Raw genomic sequence first — 27,885 nt, 5'->3', positions numbered from 1 at the left:
TTCACCTAAAATTCTTGCTACATCACCTAAAATTCTTGCTACATCATCTAAAATTCACAGGAAGGTTCAGAAAAAAATAACCTGATTTTAAGACCCACAAAACACCATATTTGAATTATTATTTTGGTTATTCTCTTGGCTTCATAACTGAAATTAATTTAAAGCTCATCTTCCAAAGAAGAAACATGGTTAAAAAAAGCAATTGTCCATTTTTATTTTGTTTACATTGCACTGAAAATTTACATCATACTTTTACAAATCCTTTTTCATAAAAATATACTTCTTTACAAAAGTGTATGCATTAATATAAGAGGAGTAGCCAGTTGCAGAAGAAACATTTTAAACAATCTCAAATGTATTAACTGTAACATTAATGAATGAATCATAGTTATTGCAGTCATTTGAATAAACAAGAATAAATAACAACCAATGGTATAAAGTATAAACCAGCATCCTTTTAGTAGAATAAAGTTTGACAGATTGTATGAATATTCAAAACAAAGTGTTGTAAAATGGTTTATAAGAAATTCATCAAACATTATAGAAATCCAAGCAGCAATCCTGGGTACAATGATTTTTGGTAGGCACTCTCTATTACGGTAATAAAAAGTTTAGATTTTCACAGAATTATTAATGTCTGAAAGGGACAATAACAGGTAATTCACACTGGCTAACACACAGCATTTGTGAGTCATGCGGAAGACAATGACCTACATCAAATAAATTACTGAGTTGCCACTGAATAAGTCTGATATGAAATAACAGTTAAACTAAAAATTCAGTTTCCTTAGAAGTGATTCTGGAATGTCTAAAATTTCTATCATCTGAGGATTGAGGAATCTGAACTGTCCCTAAAATGAATGTGTTGTCTCTAATAAGATCATGGCTTTATATGTTTGTGTTTTTTTTTCTTTTCATTGCACTACGGTAATATATTAAATTTTAAATCATTAGCTGTAAGGATTTGTTTCCATAAAGTATGGAATACATAGATAAAAAGATGTAAAAACATGGTATTTCCAAATTATAGCTTCCTCTTGCCTTATAGGCCTGATCCCAAGTTCAATGAAGTCTGCTAAAATCCATCAGCTTCAACGGGATTTCGCCATGCTTTGTGCATGTGTTTTGACAAAATGCTGAAGGAATAAAACGATGTGATACAATCTAGATTTAACTAGTACGGATTGAAAAATGGACTCTTGAATTTTTGATCTATGGATATCATTATTAATGTTACTGTAAATTGCACTCTTTAATTGGAAATGTCATTATGTTTCACCTCTGAAAAAACTTAGGATGGTCACTCTTTTGAGTGGTCTTCAACATTAAGGAATATAGCCACATGACAAATCTCAATTCATACTAGCTTCTTGATTGCAAAATTTGTCTAGTTGTACGACTGACAAAAGAAATGTAGACCATTTATAGGTATTGTTAATGGAAACAGAGAAAAGAAGCTTGACTTGGAACATAAAAAAGGAAGGAATATGTGAAGCAGGGAAGGAAATCCATTAAATAAGAACATGATATTTTAGTTTTTCTTCTGTCACATGAAAATAGTTGTATTTGCTGAGTTCTAAATAGTATATTCTGGAATTGTAAAACTTAACTGTTCTGAGAAAAATAAAATACTAACAGGCTCAATAAATGAAAAAAGGTACAAACTCATAAAAAAGATGTAGCATATGACTGTTAAAGAGAAGTCAGTGACCTACTGTCTCCTGTAAGTATAGCTCTTATTTTCTACCTATAATGTTTTTTTAACCCAATCCCTCTATTATAGTTTTTATAAAGCACAGAAATACTGATAGTGGATGCTCCTCCAATATATGCAAATACGTTTTATGTTTTTAGAATAACCTCCTTTTTAAAAAAGCAAATAAACTGTGAGTAGCACTCATGGAGTGCAGCAATTTTTTTTTTTAAACTCTCCATGTTATACACGAAGAAGAATTTTGATCCAGTTTATGAAAAACAAAATCAAAACAAAATAACCATAACCCATTCTTGTCTATTATTCTCAGGAAAACGTGACCCACTATATCCTGAAAAGTGTGCTTTAATTTTTTTATTTTTTTTTATTTCTAATCAGTGAACTGTGTGTGCACTGTGTTGTGTGTCAAATTCCAGACTTTGAAGACATATCATTACCACATTATACCATTGTGCAGACGGTGTTCAAATTGGGGTCAAATCGTACTGCTTTCCCTTCCACAGACTTTGCATTTGTGTCATACATGGGGTTTTCAAAAGCAGCTTGTCCATTATTATTTTCATGTACAGAGCATCCAGTGTACTGTGTTTTAGGTGCAGTCCTGTAGAGGAAAGACAAAGAGTGTTTGTAACTGCAGTTTTCTTTGCTGACTTCATGTGCTTTAAGAATCTGAACAAGGAGCTAAATATAACCTCTTGGTTTTTTTTTACAGTATGTGTGATCAAAGTTAGTACCCTCTCAAAGTTTAAAGGATTTATGATTCATTTAAAATTCACTTAAAAAACATAGTTAACCTGAGAAGTGGTATGCATTTCCTTTTGGATGATCAGATGATAAATAGTTAAGAGTAAAACAAAATCTTCTAATAAATGCAGTAATTCCCCAGCCAGATGACTGAGGTTTCCTTTTTGTATTTGGAGACTCAACAAATTTATCAAGAATGATTTTATAGCTGAAACATTTTCTTATTCACTAAATAACTCAAAATATAAAAATTAAATCCCTTAAAAACATTTCATCTATATTGCTATGCAAAATGCATACTGTATTGTAAATGATCAGTATAAAATATAAAGACAAGTGCCCATTCCACACAGTTACAGCAGATGTATAAAAATGTTACACGAGCATTTTTTCACATTCTGAAGCTCTTCAAAACAAGTGGTACCATTTAGAAATGATGGGATGTGTTTTAAACTAATGTTATCCAGCACAGTTTATTACAATTGTTATCAGGCTTCCAGATGTAAATCTCCATTTTGACAGTTAGTAGGCAATGAATTTTCTTTTCATTAAAGTGATTAAATATTCTTTAGTCATCTAATGCTTTAAAGCTATAGAAAAAAGATTACTTGAAGATAAATCCAAAGACCTAATACTGGTCTTATAACAAAACAGTTGAATTTAGACTACTGAAATTGAAAGGACTGGTGGCTATGTAACATAATTACACATGAACTAATAATTTCATATGCAGAAACAGTTCCATAATGAAACCTCTCAATGGCATAATACTTTCATACACTTGCAAGGCAATAAACAGAGCAGTTGTTAAAATAAATTACTGAAGATATGACTCATAATTCTGTCACATATAAAAAATACAGGCAATCAGCTGTAAGTACACACAAAGTCTATTTATTATATTATTCTCCATATGCCAATAATTTATAGCATCCATTTTGTTATTATGAAAAGAGAAATTTATAACATTTTAAATAGGTAGGAATGAAAGTACAGAACAGTACAACAAACTGATCTATTAGTTGTTATGCCAGACCTAATGGAGGTAGGTTTGCATACCTTGCAAACACTTCATGGTTTTACAGAAAAAATTATTTACACTAATAAAGATTGAAGGCTCTAAAACACCAAGTCATACAGGAATTCTATATACTTAATTTGTACTCACCTTTGTTTATAAAGGTAAAAGCCAAACCCAGCAAATATAAGGGCAAAGAAAGGCACAAGGATAGCAATGGCCACTGAACTACTATTTGTACCATGTGGTTGATTAGAAGAATTTGAACCCTCAGACATGTTAAGACCTAAAAAAGAATAATAAGGGGAAAATAAAATAAAAAAGTAATGTATTCTATATGTTTCTGCTACCACCAGCACATAATACTCCATAAGCTTCAGAATTCAATAATACCTTGAGATTGGGTCATTATAATTTGTTCAGCTGTATATATGCAATTCTATGCTGAGACCACCTGGAAAGTAAATGTAGTGTGGCATGCCACATTCCAGCTAATAAGTGGATGCAAATTGTTGGGACAACAATAAATATATTTTGTTATGGTAAATATCTTACTGCATTAATTCTATATGGGATTCAAGTTTTGGATGTTATTAATACACATTAATGTTCTCTGTTACCAAAAGTCAATTATATAATAATGCATATGTTTGATTATATTACTGATTAACTTGTGTATTACTGATTAATTTGAAATTAATAAATACTGCATGTATGAAAAGCAAACATCATTTCAAGGAAAGGGTAAATTATCTGAAGAGGCAACCTGAAAATTCATCATGTTGATTTCATTTGGTGCTGCTATTCATGAATGAAAGAGGTAGGAACAATTGATAAGAGCTAAAGCCAGAGAGTGATGAAAAAATAAGAATATGATCTGCTGCATGGTTGAGGAATACATTACCTAGATTATCTACCCAGACAAGATATATAACTTTTTTATGTGAGGAAGTGAGTAACGATGCAGCTTCAAAGTTATTTTTTAAGCTCTAAAGGGGACTTTTAAAAATTGTGTAGGTCATAATATTTTCTGACTTTCTTGATCTTACAAGGCAATATATAGAAATTAAAAAACCCAAACCCAACCAACCAAACAAAAAAAACCCAACCAAAAAACCAAACAGATAATCAATATACTAAAATATAAAAAATGAAAAAAAAAAAATGTTGGTAGGAAAATTTTATGGGAACAGAAATAAAACTATTTTGTTTCAGATAAACCATTTCTGTGTTTTTGTGAATGAAATAATGGTAACAGATAACAAAATGTGTTCAATGCAAATTTCTTCATAACTGTATTATTGATTGTATTAACTACAATTAAATCTTGTACAGAATTTAAACCTTAGCAAACCATTTTTTATCCTAGAAGATATAAACCAATAAAAAGTACCTTCTCTATATTACAGGAAAAGAATCTTACAGCTACAAAACTAAAAAAATAAAATTAAAAAAAAACCCAACAAAATCAAATTAAGAATATAATTTTCATAAAACTTTATCAAACACTTTGCCAAGGATGTATTACAAATATTTTGTAGAAGTTATTAAAGGGAAATAACCTTTTATATTAATTTAAAGGAAATAATTATTGAAAAGATATATCTAAAAATTATTTTCAAAGAATTTGCCTATGCAAATACGGGGAAAAACAAGACCTCCCTCCCCACGTATTGCATTTTACTGTGACTTATAAGAATGAAAACCAGAAAAAAAAAAAATGCCTTTAATTCATATATCCATTAATAAACCCTTCCAGCACACTCAAAATTTAAAGAATTTCCTGGTTTTACTGAAAAAAAAAAAAAAGTGGACAATACTTTGCAGCTGAAAGAAACTAGTTTTGCATCCACATATAGGAATTTTATGTGAAGATATGCACTCCAAGGACCCACTGCATTAGTGAGAAGTGATTCCTCTTCTAAAGTTTTCTCAATAGTATTTTATCATTCAAGATTTCAGTATTAATAAATTCAAATTCTTGCGGTAGGAGAAATATCACAGTTCTGAGACAGTATCAAAGAAGTAAATGAATTTTTTTTTCTTATAAAGCACAACAGAATGCTGTTACCAGAGCTCTGTTATCAAAGCTGTCTTCTCCAAGAAAGGATAAATGAAGACTATTAGTTAGACTAGAAAGAATAAATAAAGACTATTAGAATTGAATGCATAGAATCAGGAAGTCAATTTTCAGGGCAAAATAAGTGCTTACCATGTAAGATTTGGGGGGTTTAAAAGTAACATAAAAAAATTACTTGCAAATATTTTTCAGTTGCACTCTTCTACCAAATGTTTAGATGAAAAGTTTTTTAGCACCATTAGCAAGAAATCGGTTTAGAAAAGCATTCTATAACATGGGCTTTCTAAAGAGTTAGTGAGATGTGAAAATAAATGCATTTTACACATATTCATAGAAAAAACATTTCTCAAAACATTACAAATAGATGATAGCTATACTGAAACAAGGGGGCACAAAATCACAAAATAGAATACAGAAACCTTTAGAATTAGATTTAAGTAATGTTAAGTTTGATGGCTTTGTAACAGTAGCAATGGAAAATTACTGAGGTGCAGGATACATAGAGAAAAAAAAATAGAGTACAGCTAGAGAACATATTGAGAATTCTCACAAGATAAATCGTTATTGTTGTGACATAGTTTAAGAAAAACAGTCTAGAAGAACAGGACACAGGGATAAGGAGTATCTGGGAACCGCAGGTGTCCAGGATGGGCTACAGTTAAACTAACTGATAAGTAGGAGGATAGGAGGATTATTATGTCTCTGGTGCTAATGAACCAATTAAACTGCTATGAGCATCTACTGCGCGTGCTTCAAAGGCTGCCAGAAGTGATGAAGATTGTTGGAAGAAGTAAACGACCCTCAGAGACCACCACCACAATTCTGTACGCATGCGGGGAACTTTCTGGAAAATTATGTAATCCATACGTAGCCTCATGAATATGTATGTATGACCAGTGGCTATAAAAGGATGGCTTGCGTGGCAATGGGGAGACACACGTTAGGAGGAGCTATCCCCTGTGTCTCCCGGCGCCGCAATAAAGAATACCTTCTTGTCAGCTTGAAAACTTTGTTGGCAAGTTTGTTCCTGGAGTTTTCGCCGTATCAATACTAAGCAGTACATTGCAAGGCATACATAACCCCTTACAACTTCTGACAAAACACTTAAAATGAGATTTTTAAAGATATGACTAGCTCAATTTTCTATAAAATTTCAATTCTGTTAACATCCTGTGGATACCCTTATAATACTGGACATGATAAAAGAAAATATGGAACAATGAAGTGGAAAAAAAAAGTCGTAATTGCTGAATACCTAATCGTTGAAGTCCAAATTGTCCATAATCTTTACCCTGGATGAATCCTTGGAAAACATATGTTGCTCCATCAGGTTCAGCAGAAACCTGTAAAAAGTACTCAGAATTAAACGGGGGGAACTTTGTTACAAGCTATCTGTTATTTGTAATAGAGATACCCTAATATGCTTTACTGGTAGTTGCTACTCCCCATTAAAAACACCCTCCTTTTTTCTAGAAAATTTATAAAATTCAAAAGAAATGACGGAACTGTTGAAGGAACAACTTAGATATGTTGGCTTATGGTCACATATAATACCTTATACTACCTGTAACTGTATTATTTTTTAAAAAACAACAAAACAAAGTTTCTAGTAACTCATGATGTCAATATTTTTAAGCAGTTTACACACTTCATAATTATCTGATTTATTTAGGTAGTAGATGGTCAAGTTATATTGTAGATCACCCTATTGTGAGAAGGAGGAAAGGGTTGTGATCCTATGAATATCTCTTTGGTTAGGGTAAGCACATGGTAAACTAACACTGTATACAAATTTACAGATACTTGCTTCCCAGGATAGTTTTTAGCTTTAAATTCATTTGTCCCGAGACAGGTTCCTTGAGAAAGAGAAGTTTAAGGGAACCTTAAGTGTGTGTTCAGCAATGACCTGAAGCTATGTTTTCACTGAAGAAGGGGAATTTCTTACTTCAGGTTAAAATAACCTGTTTGAGCTCTTCCCGGATTGAAAACAAAAAGAAACTGGTCAAATAGGAGCAGTATGTATACAGCATGGAATTTAGGGACTGTACTGTTACTTTTGTACATTTAGAAGTTCGAAAGTAAATTTCTTGCTTTTACCTTTTCTTTTTTTTTTCACCTCAGGAGCAGGTTCATGAAGCCTAAAGTTTGTACAAGCCAGGGATTTAAGCCCTTTTACCAATATATTTATTAAGCTCTTTTAAGCTGCTTTTTTTGGGTTTTTTTGGTTTTTTTTTGCTTTGTTTTCACACCAGTGCCACAAGTTGTATAAATTTATTCATTCACTTCAATGTTGACCTCTTCTGTTGGCATGTGCACTTACATCGGCATATCTGCAGTACTTTACCAGTAGGCGAAATGTAAGAAAACAGACAAATTCCATAACAAATGAGATGGTGTAAAAGGGATGTATGTGCTCATAATCAGCCCTTTGTTTTCTGAAAAATCTACTTCCTTCTCTTGCAAATAAAGTGTCTGAAGCCTTCATCACACTCAAGCTTTTTCCAGCCTTAGCATTATCTTGGGCAATGTTTGCTTTTCCCGTCTGTTCTCTGACAGGGTTTCCTTTTCATGGTTTAAAGAAGCTCTAGTCACCTGGGCTGGTACTTCATTTATCCCTTTCCATCACCTCTCTTCCTCCCAGTCATGCGTTCTCTTCTCCCTTTTAAAGTATAACCTCATAAAAAGTAAACTTTTAAAATATAACCTCGGTCCCAGAACCTCAAAGGGGCTTAATGCTTAATTGGAACTATCTATTTTGTTTTCTCCATACACATAACAATACAGCTTTTTCATCGTATTTCTCGAAACATCACCAAAAAATAAAACATGACTGCTAGCCTAATGATAGAAAATTGCTATTATATTAATATTATATATTAAAATACTACTACAAATTGATATATTGTCATGATGATAAAATTCCTCAATATATTGGAATTAAATTCAATGAGAAGTATGACAAAGGTTTCTCTGTTAACATGCATTAGAATTGTGCCTACACAATATGACTGTTCCCATATTTTTCATCAGACTGGTTTCCTATATCTTACAATAAAATTTCCATTTCATTTAATGAATCAGTATTGCTAACAAGACTCCATTTGATATTTCTCGGTGTTTTTTCAATGTAAAACATCATCTGATTTAAAAAACATCATGATTTGAAAAAAAAAATAAATCTTTCCTTCTCTTTTGTAGCAGAAATATACTCACAAAACCATCCATAGCCCATTTTTCATCTTTCAGTTTGCTCACAGATGTATGGGAAGGTGCTTTAATGAGATATATGTGGAGCATTAGCCGAGCTTCCTGGCTTTTATACACTCCTGTAGAATATAGTTTTTAAAATTTATATTTGTGTTGAGAAGAGAAATAATTTCATCTTCAAGAATAAGCATTTAATCTGCTGCCTTAAAAGGGTAAAGCAAGAAAAATATGTAGCATTTTAACAAACATTTTTTTTAAGCAAGCTGCATTCTTTTGTGAAATTATTTCAATTATCCCAAGATTTCAATGGAAACTGCTTAGCCTGCAGAGATGACAGAAGGGAAACCCTATACACACAGCTGTTATTTAACAGTTATTTTAACAAGCATTAGACAGACAAACTGACAGTAGTCTGATTTTAGATGGAAAACACAGTTCTGAATCAGGCAGAGTGCATTCTAACTTTGCATTCCTACTTTCAGTATTGCTAATTTAGTCATCAGGTAAAGAAGGTGATACTAGAAAGATCCACATCTAAATTATTTTCCAATAGCTGGTGCTAAATTAAAAATTTCTAAATTTGTAAATATCTCAAAAATTTGAATTGTTCTTCATCAGTCAGTATTATGACACATTTTCTTCCAGACATTCCTCACTCACTGAGGTGAACAGCTCCAGTGCAGGTGTGTTCCACAACAAAACAGGGATTTTGAAACAGGGACCACAGAGTACTGGGCAGGTTTCCTGAACCAGGGAAACCCCAGAAGAGCACCAGGACCTGCCAGGAGCTGGCAGCTCACATGAGAGTGGTTGACAAGGCACAGGCAGGGCCAGGAGTAACGTCAGCCAATCCCTACTCCCATGGAGTGCAGATCTAGGGAGCACGAGTGACCAGGAATGATGTGAACAGAGTAGGCAAACGTGGTGCAGCATCTCAGTCAGGGCATTGCGTGGCAGTTTGCATGGCAGTTTGCACGGAACGGCATGCAGGGAAGGCACCTCTTTGAGGGAGGGGCATTCTACTGGTCAAGTGGAGAGATCTGAAGGCCTCATAGGCCAGCAAATGGGCGCTGTCTGCACAGGTCAAGCATGCTCATCTTATCTGGTGCTGAAAGAAGAATGGTGGGCACTAGTCTGCCAGCAAAAGCTGTAGCTCCAGCTGGGAGGTCTGCAGTACCTACTGTGGTGTTGGCCAATGCCTCCACCCAGATGGAGCTGCTGAAGGAGAGTCTGCAGTGCAGACCTCAGACTGCAGGAAGTGCCCAGACCTCACTCCGGGAGCAGGGACATGCAGCAGACCTGCCTGCTGATGGTGTGCCCGTGTGGAGGACCTCCTGCGGCACATGGCTTGAGCTGCAGGAGGTGGTGAGAAGGCTGTGTAACATCAGGGAGGCTTAAAAGGAATTGAACACCTCGTTCCAAGAGCAGTCTGCAGTGGACCTGCAGCCCACGGCCAGTCAAGAACTACACCGGAATACACAGAAGAGAGGCGTGCCAGTAATGCAGAAGAAGGGAAGCTTGCAATGGCAAGGACCTGCAGCAGGAAGAGGCTTCCCCTGAAGCCTGAAGTGCCCTTGGAGAATCACTTCACTGCTCTGCAGACTGAAGAGGAAAGATCTGTTGAATCAGGAGAGACACTGGAGCTCAGTGCATCACCATGATCTGCTCCCTGTGTAACCAGCACAACTAAGAAAAGGTCATGGATGATAGTAGTAGGTGACTCTTCTGAGAGATGTGGAGGCACCTATATACTGCCCTGACACTCCCCAGAGAGGTGTGCTGCCTACTGGGAGCTCCTATCAGGGATGCCATTGAGAGACTACCAAGCCTCATAGAGTCCACTGACTATTATCCACTGCTGTTGTTCCACATAGGCACCAGTGGTACAGCAAGGAACGGTCTGAAGAATATCAAGAAGGATTACAGAGCACTGGAAGTGGTGGTAAGGGACTCTGGAGCATAGGCAATTTTTCCATCAATCCTTGCAGTCAACGGGAAGGAGTTTGAAAGGGCCAGTTGAGTATGGTGAATCAAGAGATGTTAGTTATGGGACTGGTGCCGCCGCCAGAGATTTAGCTACTTAGACCATGGGACTCACTTTGAGAAACCTGGTCAACTGGGGACTGATGAGGTCCATCAGCCAGAGAAGGGGAAGAACATCTTCAGTCATAGGTTTGCCAAGTTGGTGAAGAGTGCTTTAAACTAAAGTTGCCAGGAGAGGGAAACCTCAATCCATTCCATTCCTGCCACGTTTGATGCCAGTATCAGTGAGAGATGCCCAGAGGGATTGGAGCTCAGCAGGAGAACACCTGAAGAGCAGCACAAAGGAATTCCAGCCACTCCACCCAGTAAGTTGGCTTCACTGGGGGTTAAGCTTAAATGCCTGTATGCAAACCCATGTAGCACAGGGAATAAACAGGAGTTAGAAGCATGTGCACGCCTGTAGGGTTACGACCTTACTGGCACAACAAAAATGTGGTGGGATGGCTATAGGAGTGTTAGACTGGAAGGATACAGGCTGCCCTGGTTTGGTCTGGGATAGAGTTAATTTCTTTTCCTAGCAGTTGATGCAGTGCTGTGGTTTGGCTTTAGTTTGAGAATAATGCTGATAACACACCGGTGTTTTATTCTTTACTAAGTAGCATTTGCCCTGGTCAAGGACTTTTCAGTCTCTCATGCTCTGTCACTGATGAAGGGCACAGGAAGACAGGAGAAGCATGAGAATCAGGATGATTCTTTCACTTCTCATTGACTGTTAATTCCAAATATAATAAACCCCTCCAAAATTTAAAAAGTGAGAGAGAATGTAAAGGTTGAAAAATCCCACCTTTGAAAAGGAAGTGAACTAGAATGCAAATTTCTTTGATAAGCTAAGGAAGTTTGCAAAAGATGTTAAAAGTTTTAGTTTTATGCATAAAGTTACAGGGAACCAATTTATATAAGGCAGAAAAAAAAAATAAATGAAAATAAGTTTTTTTTTTATCCCATACCTGATAGCAGCAATTCCATGTTGCTGTTTGTAAGTGTTGCATTTACTCTTCCTGAAGTTGCATTGAAACTTGTGACTGTCAAAGTCATGGGCTGTTTCTTGCTTTTGTAATTATAAGAGCCTTTCCATATATAATTTTGGGCAAATACATCATCTGGAACTAATACAGACATCAAATATTTCCAAAACATTTTGAAATATTTAGTGCTTATGAAGTCAAGCATCCCGCAAAATGTATGCTAAAAATGAGTATTTTCTCTACTTTATACTGTCTCATTTTAAGTCTATTAAGCATAATAAAAAAAAACCAACACTTAGATGGTGGATCTACAAACTACAAGCAAGGAAACTGCATGGTGCAGAGTCTGATACTGTTGATTTGCTATCTGACTGAAATTTTTTACTCTACTTCCAGGAAAACTGATCCCTATACACTTTATTTGCAATTAATCAGGATTGCAAAAAAATTTCTGAATGAAAAAAATATGACTAATATGCAGTACATCACTGACAAACAGTTTTGAAGTAGTATATCTGTTAAAGAAAAGGAAAAAGAAACTGACAAAAATCCAAAAAGCTCCACACCCCCCCCCCCCCAAAACCTCCTATGCAAAGGAATTACTTTTAAGTCTTTATTAATTATCAATAAACATTTAACAGTGGTATAGTCAAAAGCTAGTTTTAGTTAAGAAGTCTGCCCTCTTAAAAAACACAGAAAAGTTTCTCTTGGATCTAGTCAGGACATCCAAAGATAGTCTTCTTTAGCAAACCAGGTAAAATTGGAGTTGACATTAGACAGAGTTAGATAAACTACTTTCTCTAGCCTAAAAATTAACTTTTTTGAAGGCTAAGTTGAAGGCTAATACTGAAGTATCTAGGTAAAGCAATTCAAATTAGCACTACATAAAAGAAGTGCAAGACTTAAAAATTGTGAAAAATCACATCTTTATTCCTGGGTGAGCAGTATAGTATCTTATACAGAACACAGTGATTTCTGTAAAACTAATAAAATCCTCCTCACATAACAGCTAGAAACTGTAAATGGATACAAAGAATAACATGCAGTATAGATGGACTTAAACAATGGGAAATAATTTGATTAATAATGGGTTTGCTCTGTTAATGTAATGCCTAATCTAGCACCCTTTATTCATTCTAAGCCATTCATTGTCATCTCACTCAATCAACTCTTGCTGTCTTTCCTACAGAAATTGTTTACATGTATATATTCCTCAAAGTACTTACCACTCAGTTTGGGACTTGGTGTTCCCAAAGCTGGTCTGGGATCCTTCACTAATATTTTTGAACCAGCTGTTGGAAAGAATAAATGACAAAACCAAAAATCAGTAGCAAATATATTACTCAGAAACTAGGAAAATAATTTCCATAATGGAGTTTATTTGCTAGAAAGAATGTAAGATGTTTCAGACTTGATCAGTATCAAGCCTTAATATCACAGAAACACTGGTTTCTTCCATTGTCACATTTTCTCCCAAGTCAGTCACCTGGATGCTACAAAGACATTTGCAACAGTGGGGGCTTTCACTTCAGGATCCACAGTTCAGAATTCACAGTCCTGGACTATGTGCTTAATATGTTAGATGTTGTCTAGTTATGTCATCTAAGGCAAATTATGTCATTTAAATTGGGATCGACACAAAACAGCAGTGTCAATAGTGCTTTGACTAGAATCAATTTAACACCAAACAATGAAGACACACATAAAAAGGGCATTTTAAATTATGCTTCTCTTCAGAATTTAATTATCTTTCACAGTAGTGAGCTAGATATCACTTAAGTTGCACAGAGAGATGGTAGATGTGCCATCCCTGAAGACATTCAAGTCCAAGGCTGGATGTGGTTTTGAACAATCTGATCTAGTTGAAGATATCTCTGTTTGCTGCAGGGACACTGGACTAGATGACCTTTGAGGGTCCCTTCCAACCCAAACTATTTTGTGATTCTGTGTTTAAGACTCTGAAAACCTAAAGATGCATGCTTAATCTTCTGCTAATGGAGGAGGTTGCTGTTTCTTTAAAGAATAGCAACAGAAAGAAACAAATAAGGCTGTCCCCAGCATCTTCAACTGCTCAGATGATTTGAGCATTGGAATTTGGAGAATTTATTTAATTTCTTCTGTGCTTAGAGCAAGAACTCTCCCACCACTGTAGATGATCAACTAAATGCAATGGGACAGTGTAATTTCCTGCACCTGAAGCTATTTTATTTTGCAGAAACTAATTGGGATTCATTTGGCCATAAAGAAGACACATAATTCCGTCTCCTAATGTAGCATAGTCTCATGCAATGCTAGGCTCCATTCCTTGCTCCAACAGTTATTTCAATATTTTGTATTTTGGATCTTGGCTTTGAACCCAGGCCTTTTCTCTCTGATTGATACTTCAAAACCAATAGACAAGAAAAGGAACAACCTTCTCCCTGAGCATTTTTCTGCACAAAGAGGGAAACTTTAGCAAGAAGCACTGAGGATGTTTTGAGAATAACTTCTAGCTTATTACAGAAAGCTTGTTCTTGGTATATAGCTTAAAACTGACAAGAAACTAGAGCAGGGGTAGGAATTCAGCCTAAAATTCTCATGACCGGTTACTATTGATTGATTAATCTCTATTTCCTCCTCATTTTGAATGGAATTTACTGAACTTCAACCTGAAGGGCGTGCTTCAAAATGCTTTATTCTTTTTCATCTACTTCCAATGGAAGTGAGCAACTTCACCTGGTGCTCTTCTCCCTTCCATAGGAGAGAGATGTTTCCCCCCTGTAATAAGTAAAATTGAAAACATTTAAGAGATGTTTTACTTCATCTAAATAGAGTCCATACTTTACAATATGTTGCTGATTCTTAGCTTTCTCCCCTGCTAAAAAGGAAGAAGCAAAGCCTCTGATCTTAAAAGTTTTTCATTTCTGTGACAATTGTTCAGGACATTGGGAAACTAAGTTATATGACAAGGTAGATACACTCATAGTTGCAACTTAATACGTTTTTAAAAAATGTCATATAGGTTCCTTACTATCAGATAGGACAGCTAATACTACTTGTTTCAGTATCATCAGCAGAAAATTCTTGGATCAAAATACAATGCATGAATCACATCTGGCCTTTCGTAACACTTTCTGAGTACAGAACAAGTCATAAGCTTCCTGGCAGCTTGCTTTCTAGCACTTTCCCAAAGCTCTACTTTGTTTTCCTGCAGTGCTTGCCTGGCATGCTGGCATGTAACGTCAGGACACCTGTTTTTTAGTAATACAAATTTGATTCTTATTTGTCTCCCAAGTAGCAGTGTTTAGCTATATCCTTTTAATGCCTCTGAAAGAACCCTGGGGATAACCACATCTGAAACAGTAAGTACCAGTAATCTGGAAGGTGCTTTAATGAGTCAGGAAATAGAATTCCAAACAGTTGCTGTACTTGATAATGTTTCTTATCTTAGATGAAAAGCACCATTCTCACCACGATTTTGCTATGAGGTTTTTCATGCCCTGCCATGACAAAGTATGTATTAAAAAAAAAAAATAAAAACAAAATAAAATGTTGGAATATTAAGAATAAAGTTTGGTTGCATTTTGTTTGCAAGTACTATGTTGTTGCTTATATACAAATATAAAATAATATTAAACCCTATGGAATAAATCCATGCAGTGATTCAGACACCCACATGGGACTTTATGCATCCTTCTCCAACATCAGAATAGAGTAATAGTATCATAGAATCATTTAAGTTGGAAAAGTTGATGACCTGTAAGTTCATCAAGTCCAATTGTTAACCTTACACTGCCAAGTCAACCACTAAACCCTGCTCCTAAGCACTACGTCTTTTAAATACCTCCACCCTCCACTTCCCTGGGCAGCCTATTCCAATGTTTAATAACCCACTCTGTGATGAAATTTTTTTCCTAAAATGTGATATAAACCTTCCCTAGAACAACTTGAGGCTGTTTCCTCTTGTCCTAATGCTTGTTACTTGGGACATCCATTTCACCACAACCTCCTTCTACGTAGTTGTGGAGAGTGATGAGGGCTCCCATCAGCCTCCATTTCTCCAGGCTAATCAACCCCAGTGTTCTCAGCCATTCCTCATAAGACTTGTACTGTAGACCCTTCACCAGCTTTGCTGCACTTCTCTGGATGCACTCCAGCATCTCAATATCTTTCTTGAAGTGAGGGTAGAAAAAGTAAACACACTATTCAAGGTGTGGCCTCACCAGTACAGAGTACCTAGGGGGATGATCACTTCCCTAGTCCTGCTGGCCACTCTATTTTTGATACAAGCCAGGATGCTGCTGGCCTTCTTGGGCACACTGCTGGCTCATATTCAGCTGCCTGTCAACAACATCCCCAGGTCCTTTTCCTCTGGGCAGCCTCTCAGCCACTCTTCCCCAAGCCTGTAGTGTAACATGGGATGTGATACAAGTGCAGGATGTGGCACTTCACCCTGCTGAACCCTATACAGTTGCCCTTGGCCCATCAATCCAGTCCCTGTCCTGTCCTCCAGATGATCAGCAGATCAGCATTCCTACTCAGCGTGGTGCTATTTGCAGACTTACTGAGGGTGTTCCAGAAGTCCAAGGTAGCAGTCCTGCCAACCCTTTTCCTTACTTCCAGACCAGTTAGGTCTGGAAGAGACTCCCACCTTGGTATTTCACTCTTGTCCTTCCCCCTGGTTCTTACCTGTAAATACTCAACCACATTGTCACCACCATCAAGGCTCCAGAAAGTCAAAACACTCCTTAACATACAGGGCTTGCCACTACCTCTTCTTTATTGCCTATAACTTTTCATGAGTTCATAGCCATCTATTGCAGCACCCGACTTGTGTGAGTCATCCCACCATGTGTCTGTGATGCAGCTATATCATAGTAGTACTGCAACTGCAATAGCTGTCTTGCAGCTGACAATCTCTGTAAATAGAATTATCCTGATCTATATTTAGTAGGTATGTGCAAAACCCACTGAAATTCTTATTCCACTGAGCTTACAAAAACAGAATCCACATCTGACTCAGTCAGAAGTCTAAAAGTAGGTGTTACACAAATATTTGGCTTCCAGAATAGCAACTAGAACTGACACATCTGAACATGCAAATGAACGACAAGTACATTAGACACAACAGGGAAAGGATTACAGTTATGCTTTCAGATGTTCTCCCTCCTCGTTCTCACCATTCTCCCTTAACTTATTGGACTGCAAGTAGAGAAAATCACTGAAATATGAGAGATGACAGATGCAGTGGTAACAGAAGAGCTTACCTTCACAAACTGGAACTTTCCCAGTCCAGGTACCATCAGACCTACAGGCTCTATGCTCTGATCCTCCTGCCAGGAAGAAGCCTGGCTGACAAGTGTAAATCAATGTATAACCAAGTGAGGGAAGATCCATTCCTACAACATTAGCATGAGTTGGTGTTTCTGGTTGCTTACAGCTGTGAGCTACAAAGAAAAGATAAAATATCCTTCAGTTAAAATGTTGAAAATATTTATGAAAAAAAATAATCTATACCCATTCTAACAGGTAACTAATAAAAAAAAATTCACTAAGCATAAAATATTAATACATTTTAAATTCACATTAAAAATTACTATGCAACCTATAAATTACTGTCCTGAGCCTGTAAATACATCTTGAAAATGGACCTTTCAATTTTAAGGGATCAAGAATCAACTTAAAGGTACTTGCATGACCAAAAAAAATTTTCTGCATATGCAAACATATACAGCACATATCTTACCACAGTTAAAAGCAATCATAGATTGTTACTTACATGACTTATGATATCTGTGTAGCATTGAATAACAGTAAATAAATGGGTCATTTGGAAAACACTATGAAAGATTGTAGATGAGGCAAGTTTTAAATATCAGGTAGAAAAATTAATTACTATTCCTAACCTCATGACGGTGTCTTATGTCTTTAACAACCGCCAGAACCTGAAAGTCTTGTGTTATCTCAAAACCAGCACATGTCCAAGATCAGACCTCATCTTTCAACACACTGAGATACTGATTTGCTGTTTGCTTAGGGGTACTGCTAGCACCAACTGAAACATTACCAACTGTTTTCTTCTGTGGATAAGCTCTCCATACACTGAAGTGATTCTGTAAGGTCAGATCTTATAAGGTGAGGCTATTTTCCGAAAAATACAGCTGGCAGCTGATTAACTATGACGTTATACCTTCAGCAAATTATCACTGTTTATCAAAGTGTAAAAGATCTAAAAAATTAAATATCACTTCCTGTACCCAAGTAAGCATGTTCTCTCCATTTCAGATTCAAAACTTTTGAGTTACAACCCTCTTTTTTCCCCCTTCTTAAAATATGCTGATTCCTTAGTTGAGAAACAACTCATAGTCTTTACTAGACTGCTAGTTATTGTATGCTCTGGTAGAAGTTAGGGTTCTGCAGCGCTTTACCCGCATGATCCTGTTCTCACCATCTCCTCTTCTCCTTGGAAGGGTTGCACCCTCTTACTTATTTTCAGCATCCCTTTGGATGAAGAGCTGACTGTTATTCTGTCTGTTATTATTTTATGTTGTGCTTTTCATTTCATTCTATAGGCAAAACCATATTTCTAGCTTCTGTAAGATAGTAATGTAATTTTTTATTAACTTTAAGCTACTAAAGCTATATGAATTAACTTTATAGCAGTGTTATGGTAACTAAATATCCTAGATAAAATGATTGATCAAAAATCTATCAATCATTTACTTACATATACATTCTGGCTGGATTCCACTCCATGTAAGATCAGGAAGGCAAGTTCGTGTTGTTGAGCCATGGAGAAGGTGTCCTTTTTTACACTGAAATTGAACAATATTTCCTACCTGTTGAAAAGTAGAAAATACAGTGATATTGTTATTAGAAAATGTCACTTGGTTTATTTCTTTCAAATTCGATAGTAAACCCCTCCACACAATACAGCCTCAATAAACTGTGATGCTCCTGCTGTAGAAAGTAATTTCACAGAGCATTTTGATATGAAATTAAAATTTGTTTCATACTTATTAAAATTCTCTCCCAACAACTGAAATCCTCTATGGAAGAGAATCGAAATTTCATCTCCTGTAGTATATCCGGTGTGCTGCTTTTGGCCCAGAATAGCTGAGGCACTGTGAATCTGGAAACCAAGTTTAATGTGGCTTTGTAGCTCTCAACCAAGGATGAACCAGTTAGGCAATCTTGCAGAAGACCAGAGAAGTGGCAGAGATAAAATTAACAATAGATTCTGTTGGACATTTAATGAATTAAACCCCCTTTGTGAAATGCTGAATGAATTCACAAATTATAATCAGAAATATTTCATCAGAACACGCAAGGTCTGGCCAACAAAACTATCTCATACATCAGGGATTATAATACTCCTATAACAATTTAAATTTTTTGATGCCAAGAGGTAAAAAAAGAATTGTTTTTTATATCATGTGGATAAATAGAAACCAGAATGCAAGTACATTAAAATTTACAGTAGCAATTCATCTGAGATGAGGTTTTAATTATTATTATTGTGTGTATATGTTGCATGAAAAGGAAAATAGAATTCTTTAGTGAACAACAGTTTCTGCACAAACTTCTTCAGTATGTCCAGTTATGGTGACATTTATGAAAATGCAAATAATTCTCAGTTTCCCTCAAGAGCAGGGAAATTCTGTTACAAGTATATCATTCTAGCAGTAGTTTATCACATGCTCTGAGTGGTTAACTCAAATATTAAAGTGCAAAGATCACATCTATTTTTCTGCAGTGACCTGTATTAATATATTTATCAACTCATGTTTAAACAAGAATTTGAAAATTTTGAACTCGATGTGACAGCACATTTATGGTTCTGTGTTTAGGATTTTTTTTGGTTTGGTTTGTTTGTTTGTTTATTTGTTGTTTTTTTTTAATGTGTTTTTTTTGTGTGTGTGTGTGTTGGATGATGATGATTATTATTATTTTGTTTAAATGTATAACATGATTCAAATTGATGCTCAAAGGTAAAATTTGGACTTCTTCACAACAGTTTAGCTCTGGGAAACAGTGTTTCACTGCTAGAAGTAGTCATTTGAAAGTTTATTGCAGTATGCCATTCCAGCTCAAGCTTCTCATCAGAATAAATTTAATAATAATCCATGAACTACAGATAATAGCTTTTCAACACAGTACATGATTTAAAATTCCTTTTTTTAATTCTTTTATGTGCTCACTGGAATACGTCATTACTTTTAGAAGATTTTGAAGAAAATGCACTAAATCAGTTGCATAATTAAGCACAAAGTGGGAAAATAATACAAGTTTTAGCAGTTGTACCAAATAGAAATAGAAGTACTTTTCTGTGTGGTAAAGAACTTGGTTAAAACAACCAACACCAATATACTACTTTACAACAATTACTAGTCTTATGAAATATTTATTCATTTCAGTAACCTGCCTCTATCAAAGTGATCTACATTCACAGCTATGGAAAGAACACCTATCTTGTTTAATGTTTAGTTTTTTAGGGAATACAATACTTCAACATTGGCTTTAAAATCAGTACCCTTTCACCCTTGGCCACACCAAAAGCAAACCTCAGTTTAATTATTAAACATTGTTTCTTAATAAAGAGAATAGGACTTTAATGTTCTTTCCACTTCATTATTTCAAAGTTGACTCTGATCTCCTTGAATATAAAACATCAAAGAAAAAATATAATTGTTTTGTGATGTGGAGTAGCTGTGCATCATGGAAGCCAATGAGGTGAAGAGGTTAGTTGGCTACTTATACTCAGCTACCTAATTATAAACTGTAACTAAGCTAGAGATTTAGACTCAACAGTCAATAGCAACTCCAGAAGAAGCTACTGTAGGGCTTTAACTCCTTAGTTATGCTACTGCATTTATTTTCAACTAACACCTTATGTGATGCATTCTTTAAAAAAAAAAACAAAACAACAACTGCATCTTCTCTTCAGAGTTCAACAGTTCTTTCTTACAATGCGATTATCTTTCATCTATCAGCTCCACATCATGTAAATATGGGCAGTAGTGAATTAATCAAAAAACTGCAATCTTGAAATTTTCATCTACTTCTTAGGAGTGTATTACCTAAAATGAATCTGTCATAGTATAGAATCTCTTTAAAGGAATAAAAAAATCAATAGATCAGAAAAATGAATTCCGTGTACACAGTAAAAATCAGTGTATTGTAATTCTACTCATCAGAAAAATCGTACTTTGTGAGTTGAAAGAACTGGACAATCATGTCCATAATAGTCAGACCTACAGGACTCAGTGGGTAACAGTGGAAAAAAGGAAGGAACTTTTTTTTTTTATTTTATTTAACTTCTCAGTCTTCTGTAGCTGCCTATTTATCACTTTGGATTAGTCCTTTATGACTGGTGTTTTCTGCTGGACAGATATATTGAAGGAAACCTGTTCACTTGAAGAGCAGAACAAAGAAATGCACAGATTTTTTTGTTTTCCACTGTCTACCCATCTTCACTGCAGCTCTGCCTACCTTATGGCTTTACTGCAGCTTGGTTGCCTAAACATCAAGCCACTTCTTTAGTCTTTAGTAGTAGAAATATACCACTGAGATAAAGAAATATATCAAGTTGCCAAGTAAGTGGCAAGGCCCACAGCCAAGGGATGAAGATACTTTTAGAAATGCTGCCATGCTAGTCAAATTAAAAAAAAAAAAAAAAGAAAGGAAAAAAATCCAGCTCCCTAGCTCCCTGCTCCTAAAACTTTTAAATTACTTTTTTGGAAAGTCTGTTTTACAATATTATTGTGCAAGAGGCACCAGGTGGCGCTACAATACAGCATTCCATGGTCTTAAATTCCCAGTCCAAGATGTTCTGAGTTCAATTTTTTTTTTTTTTATACAGTTCGAACAGAAGCACTAGTGAGGAGAGCTGGGGAAACAGCTGAAATATCTTTGCTCACTATAATCTCCTGTTTTAGGGAAGTGTACCAAACCAGCATAACACAACAGTGTTTGAATGCAATCCTGAAAGAAAAAGAAAGCTTTCCTTGTATACTGCTTTTCCATAGTGTCTGCTATGGTTTAGATATTACCAAAATCAACATCACTAACTTTGCCTTTTGCTAAAAACCAAAGACCATGTATGTGCTGTTCTGTAACAGGAGAAATAGCAGCCCAAGAAGAAAATGCGTAAATATAATTGTGCATCCATTTATAAAAAAAAAGGATAGTACTCTATTTAAAAAAAAAAACAAAATTACACTATAGTAATGTATAATATTTATAAAAATAATAATAAATTATTACCCTTATTATTTCTTATACTCCTTAAATGAACATAAGATATTTCTAGCTTTCATGAGTTACTCTAGATTCAATTTTTCCTTAGACTTCAGTTTACCAAAGAAGGAAGCCTAATAAGCTTCTCCATCCCCAGCAATTCCTGCCAAAGGATCGACAGGCTAATGGCAAGTCAGTTATTCTTCACTATCTTTTAGCATCACATTTTAAGTGAATGAAAACACAACTCATTAAGTCTGCTGTATCTGTAGTTTAGTAGCCCAGCAATACACTATTGCCACTATTAGGCAATAATGCCACAATAGCAACAGGCTATTGAGATTGCAAGTCCTCTGGGCAGAGTTTGCTAGGACTCCTTTGTCTGAAAGTGTCTTAAGCTGCCTGGAGTTTTGTTTAGGTTTTTTGTTTGGTTTGTTTGTTTGTGGGGGTTGGGGGTGTGGGCATGTGTGTGTTATTGTTTTTGTGGGATTTGGTTGGTTGGTTGGTTTTTGTGTGGGTTTTTTTTTTTGTTTATTTGATTTAGCTGTAACATCAAATTTTCTTGTGATCTGCTGTTTATGAATTATTTTTATGCCTTCATTTATCTTTTTGTGATAAACCACATTTTTATATCCATAGTAGTAACAAGAAGCTATTATGTGCAGTATGAGCTATTTATCCTTAGTGTGATGCAGTAGAGAATTACAGGCCCAAAACTGGAATGATAGCAAAGGCCTGGAGACTTCATTGCTGTGAACACTCACCATGGTCTTTTAAAGAAATGCAGACTTGGACATAATCAGGTTTCAGGGGTTAAAAGGGGCAAGTATCACTGAGGTGAAGCGTGCCTTATAGAGTAGATTGAAATATAATTTGAAGCTGCATGGTGAGCAGTATAAAAGTGTGTTGGAAAAACTGTAAATAACCCCAGGTAAAACAAGAATTACAGGGACCAAAATAAAAAGGAAAAAATTCCTGCCTGTGACATACTCCAGATTCTGATACCAACACACCTCGCTGACACCAGGCTGAAGCCAGAGACCTCAGGATCCCAAGAAGTAGAAGAAACCAGGAAAAATGTGTGGTGTCTGATAAGGTGTAAATTTCATTTTCATTGATGCAGTGATAATGTAAACTGTGTTAATGGAGACAACTATATTAGCTGGACTACTGGTAGCACAGCACTTCTCTTAGAATTTCATCCTACACTTCAATCAACTCTGACGTTTTTATAAGCATTACATTCAGAGAGAGAGAGTATTTGCAGGGTTGCTCCACATCTACAGATCAAGTTTCATATGCCATTTCATAAAACAGAACCCAAGAACTTACACAGAACTACCACTACTGTAATGTGGCTATTTTCCTTTCTAAATTCAGACTGCTGTTTGGCTCTCTTCAAGCTTTAATGTAGGGGAAAATAGCTGAATTTCTACAAAAACATATGCTGGAAAAGTATGAGGAGTAATAAATCTTACATATATGACCGGTTGGTCTAAGGAGTTCTAAACTGTTCTTCAATTTAGTAGTACGTTGTATTACAACAGCTTAAGATGAAAGTGCTATAAGCATTTTTCTGTTACTAGCAATATATATGAAAAAGTATTTCAAAACCACAGTTTCTTTCCAAGGAGTAATTTATTTTCCAGATTACAGATGAAGCCAGCATTCACCAAGTTCTAAGATAGTTTGTCTTCATTGTAACACACTGTTATGGTGCATCTGTCAAATCAAAAATACTCAGATGAAAGGTAAACATCCTAGAAGTACATACTGATAACAATTAAAATGGGTGATGCTAGTCATTTACATGCCATGCCTGATATCCCAGGAGCACTCAACTGGTATTTTGATGTGTCCTGGGTTCAGCAGTAGCAGTCATTTTTCCCCTTCTTGGTAGCTGGTGCAGTGCTGTGTTTTGACTTTCGGCCTGGGAACAGAGCTGGTAGTGATGTTTTGGTTTGGCCAAGGACTTTGTGAGCCTCATGCTCTGCCAGGGAGGAGGGGAAGCCAGGAGGAAGCAGAGACAGGACACCTGACCCAAACTGACCAAAGAGGTATTCCATACCACAGCACGTCATGCCCAGGATGTAACTGGGAGTTAGCCGGGAGGGCTGGGAGACTGCAGGGTTGGAGGAGGTATCGGTCGGAGCTTGGTCGGGCTTGGGGGGCAAGTTATCGGTCAGCTGGTGCTGAGGTGCTGTATTCTCTTCCCTTGTTATTTCCTTTATCATTATTATCATTGGTGGTAGCAGTAGTGATCTGTGTTATACCTTAGTTACTAAACTGTTCTTATCTCAACCCGTGGGAGTTGCATTCTTTTCGATTCTCCTCTCCGTCCCTCTGGGAGTAGGGGGAGGGAAAGAAAGGGGGTTGTGAGTGAACAAGTTACCTGACTGGGTTTAAACCACGACAGTTCTTTTTGGCGCCTAACGTGGGGCACGAAGGGTTGAGATAACAACAGATCTGACCGGATTAATAGTCACTCATCACAATACTGATTTATTGGCTCTCAGAGTTGTTCTTGTTGATCTCACAGCTTCAGAATGTTGTAACTTACTTAGAGCCGGTATTTGCTGTGTTAGTGTTTGTCAAGTGTGGGGCTTGGGCTAAGGTTCTTGTCTCACTGTGCTTTATGGCAATGGCTTGTAATACGGGCGGGCTCCAGCAGCAGGGCGGGACGGACGTGGCCGAGGACTTGTACCTGGCCGTCCGGCTGCTCTTCACCGTCCTGGCCCTCACCCTACTCTCCATCTTCGTGAGGCTGCGGGGAACTGAGGGGGAGCGGCCTCGAGAGCCGGCGGCAGCCGAAGCGGCCCGGGAGAGCGGCCCCGGGGACCAAGCGGCGGCGGGAGCGGGGCCGGAGGCGGCGAGGGGACGGCTGCCGGTGGGGGAAGCCGGGGCGGTCGAGGAGCGGAAGGAGGCGGCTGCCGAGCAGAGGGAGAAGGGGGCGGAGGAGCCGAGACCCTCAGAGGAGCCGAGCCCTGCGGAGGAACCGAGCCCCGAATCCGAGCCCAGCCCCGCGACAGCCGGGAGCATTCCCCGGCAGCCGCCCGCCGAGCCCCAGGAGGATGCAGGAGACCACGCAGCATTTCCCAGCAAGGCAGAGGAGGAAGAGCTGGACTCAGAAAAAGAGAAGCTGGTGGTGGGAGAGCCGGCAAGCACAGCAGCTACACCAGCCCCAGTGACAAGTACAGCAGCATCGTGTGAGAGTTCTGAAGGTTTTCAATGGCCTTTGGGTATCCTTGGGACCTGCCTGCTGACTGTGATGGGGATCAGCATGTTGGCACACACACAGACTGTGTGCTACCCACGACCATTTTGTCTGATCTCAAAAGTTAAGCAGAGTCAGGTTTGGGTCTTGTCTGGGGTTAGACGACGATATAGGGTGACCAAGAGATTTTCCCCAAGGCTGGACAGTCATGAGTGGCAGGGTGTGTGGGACAGTATGGGCAAGTATCTAGTCCACTGGGCCCCTCCAGTGCTTTGGAAGCATCGGAGATGGAAGGCAGCTGTATGGAGTCCCCAGCAGCAAGCTGCAGAAACTGCTGAAGGGGACAGTGAATTATTTTGAGCCTGGTGGGCCCATGGCACTTCAGGCCATCAGAGCAGAGATGCAACATAGAGATGGACTCATGATCGAGGGGTGGACTTAGCAATGGACACTATTGCCCAGGTTATTCACGAGTGTGAACACTGCACACAGTCTCTCCTGCTCTGGAAGACTGTTACAAGAGATGGAGCCTGCCATCATGGACCAGATGGACTCAGCAGCTTTATAGCTACTGGTCCATGCACTAAGATAAGAGTATATTGCAAATGTGGGATCTGAGCATGACGTGAATGGTATGGAATAAGGGGTGGATAATGTCCTGGGTTCAGCAGTAGCAGTCATTTTTCTCCTTCTTGGTAGCTGGTGCAGTGCTGTGTTTTGACTTTCGGCCTGGGAACAGAGCTGATATGAGTGGTGTTTTGGTTTGGCCAAGGACTTTGTGAGCCTCATGCTCTGCCAGGGGGGAGGGGAAGCCAGGAGGAAGCAGAGACAGGACACCTGACCCAAACTGACCAAAGAGGTATTCCATACCACAGCACATCATGCCCAGGATGTAACTGGGAGTGAGCTGGAAGGGCCGGGAGACTGCAGGGTTGGAGGAGGTATCAGTCGGAGCTTGGTCGGGCTGGGGGGGGGGGGGGCGAGATATCGGTTGGCCGGTGGTGAGGTGTTGTATTCTCTTCCCTTGTTATTTCCTTTATCATTATTATCATTGGTGGTAGCAGCAGTGATTTGTGTTATACCTTAGTTACTAAACTGTTCTTATCTCAACCCATGGGAGTTGCATTCTTTTTGATTCTCCTCTCCGTCCCTCCGGGAGTAGGGGGAGGGAAAGAAAGGGGGAGTGAGTGAACGAGTTACCTGACTGGGTTTAAACCACGACATGATGTTACTTGAACACTTGATGTTCTTGAACATCAAAACCACTTGATATTACTTGAACCTGATCTGCTTCTGTCTGCTGAATTCAACACTGAACAGTAAAAGCCATGCAAAATTCTGTTACCTCTGTGTTACAAAGCTCCTGTTTAACCACTGAAACACCACTTAAATGTGTCAGGTTTTGATATGCCTTTCAGTCAAACCTGGAATCATGCTATATATACCTGAACTTTCAGTGAAGTCAATGAGACAGGAAAACAGATAATCAAGACTAGGAGAAACAACCAGACAAATCCCCCAGTGCTGTGGAAGTTCACAATGTGAAATAAGTATTGTGAAAAGCAAGTGACAGTTAGTGATATAATCAGGTAAAAGAGGAGGTATTGTCAATTGTTGAAAAGCACTTAAAACAGAACTCCACATAGGAAAACTTGAATTCTACTGTGAGGCTACAGTTGGAAATTTTTATGAGACAGGGACATAAATTTAAAACTTAAGTTACTTAAGTCACTCAGTTTAAAAAGTGAAGTATTTGAGTTAAACCAAAACAAAACCACATAAACAAAAAGAAACCACCAAACCCCCAAATGAGAAAAAAAAAAACAAAACAGAGTCAGAAAACTGTCTTCCATATTCAACAGTAACAGCTGCTTGTTATGCATTTGCCGACTGCAAAACATTTTGCTGAATTTTACATACGCTTTTTTGTTCTATTGTTTAAAATGGTAGACAATGGATCCATCAGACAAAAGAAAATCACAGCTATCTCATCTTCAGTATTTTGGTATAATTCAGAATTATTCTTTACCTTTCTGCTATGAATGAAGGCAAAAGTAATTCATACAGCAAACTAATTATAGCACAATTCAATTAATTTATAGTATATTTGTGGTTTAAATGAGTCATAACATTATTGAATATATGGTGATGTAATATTTCTTTCCAGGATCTACAGACAATAACTTGTCTAGCACCAATCATTTTCACTGTTGTTTCCACCCAATAAAGAGCTAAATTCAGCTTCATCTGTACGAATGATGAAAGATATTCCTACCCTTTCTGTATTAAGTAAGCAATCACATTTAGAGTACCCAGAAATTGCATGCAGACATTTAGTTACTGTATAAACCCAAATTCACTACACAAGTATGAGGATAAAGTTGCTGTCTAGGTAAGGAGACTATAGTTCATACAGTTTAAATCTGCTAGGCACTAAACTTAAAACTGTGGGATCAAGGTTGTAAAGTCTGCCAGCAAAAACACTGCTTTTAGAAAATATTTATTAGTTGACATTTAGCCTGGTATTTTGACAGTTCCATGCTAGCTGTGAGTGATACTTTCATTCACGACTACAACTACACCACAAATAAGAAAGTCTGCATTAGCTTCTTCACTGATAGAAAGCTCGTTAATATGTCAGAGCAACTGTGACAAGAAAATTTTAGAAAATGGTCATTGCAG

At 37.3% G+C, this 27,885-nt stretch overlaps 1 protein-coding gene across 3 annotated transcripts in view; it reads right to left on the bottom strand.

The window, feature by feature from the left end:
- Window positions 1–189: 189 nt before the first annotated feature.
- Window positions 190–27,885, bottom strand: part of CSMD3 (CUB and Sushi multiple domains 3) — a 601,317-nt gene continuing 573,621 nt past the window's right edge. For all 3 annotated transcript variants that reach the window (XM_061447844.1, XM_061447845.1, XM_061447846.1), the window contains 8 exons: window positions 18,478–18,589; window positions 17,018–17,197; window positions 12,998–13,063; window positions 11,754–11,912; window positions 8,770–8,882; window positions 6,812–6,899; window positions 3,627–3,762; window positions 190–2,315 (listed from right to left, as the gene is read on the bottom strand). In XM_061447844.1, coding sequence (XP_061303828.1) covers window positions 2,156–2,315; window positions 3,627–3,762; window positions 6,812–6,899; window positions 8,770–8,882; window positions 11,754–11,912; window positions 12,998–13,063; window positions 17,018–17,197; window positions 18,478–18,589 — 1,014 coding nt within the window. In that variant the 3' untranslated portion in view covers window positions 190–2,155. The remainder of the gene's footprint in view (window positions 2,316–3,626; window positions 3,763–6,811; window positions 6,900–8,769; window positions 8,883–11,753; window positions 11,913–12,997; window positions 13,064–17,017; window positions 17,198–18,477; window positions 18,590–27,885) is intronic.

This window comes from Pezoporus flaviventris, unplaced genomic scaffold, assembly GCF_033815535.1.
Source record: "Pezoporus flaviventris isolate CSIRO_AGI_PZ_B2104156 unplaced genomic scaffold, CSIRO_AGI_Pfla_v1 ptg000007l, whole genome shotgun sequence".
In the NCBI taxonomy this organism is placed as follows: Eukaryota; Metazoa; Chordata; class Aves; order Psittaciformes; family Psittacidae; genus Pezoporus; species Pezoporus flaviventris.
Note: the sequence above shows the minus strand (reverse complement) of the source record. Positions and strands in the feature narration are given on the sequence as shown.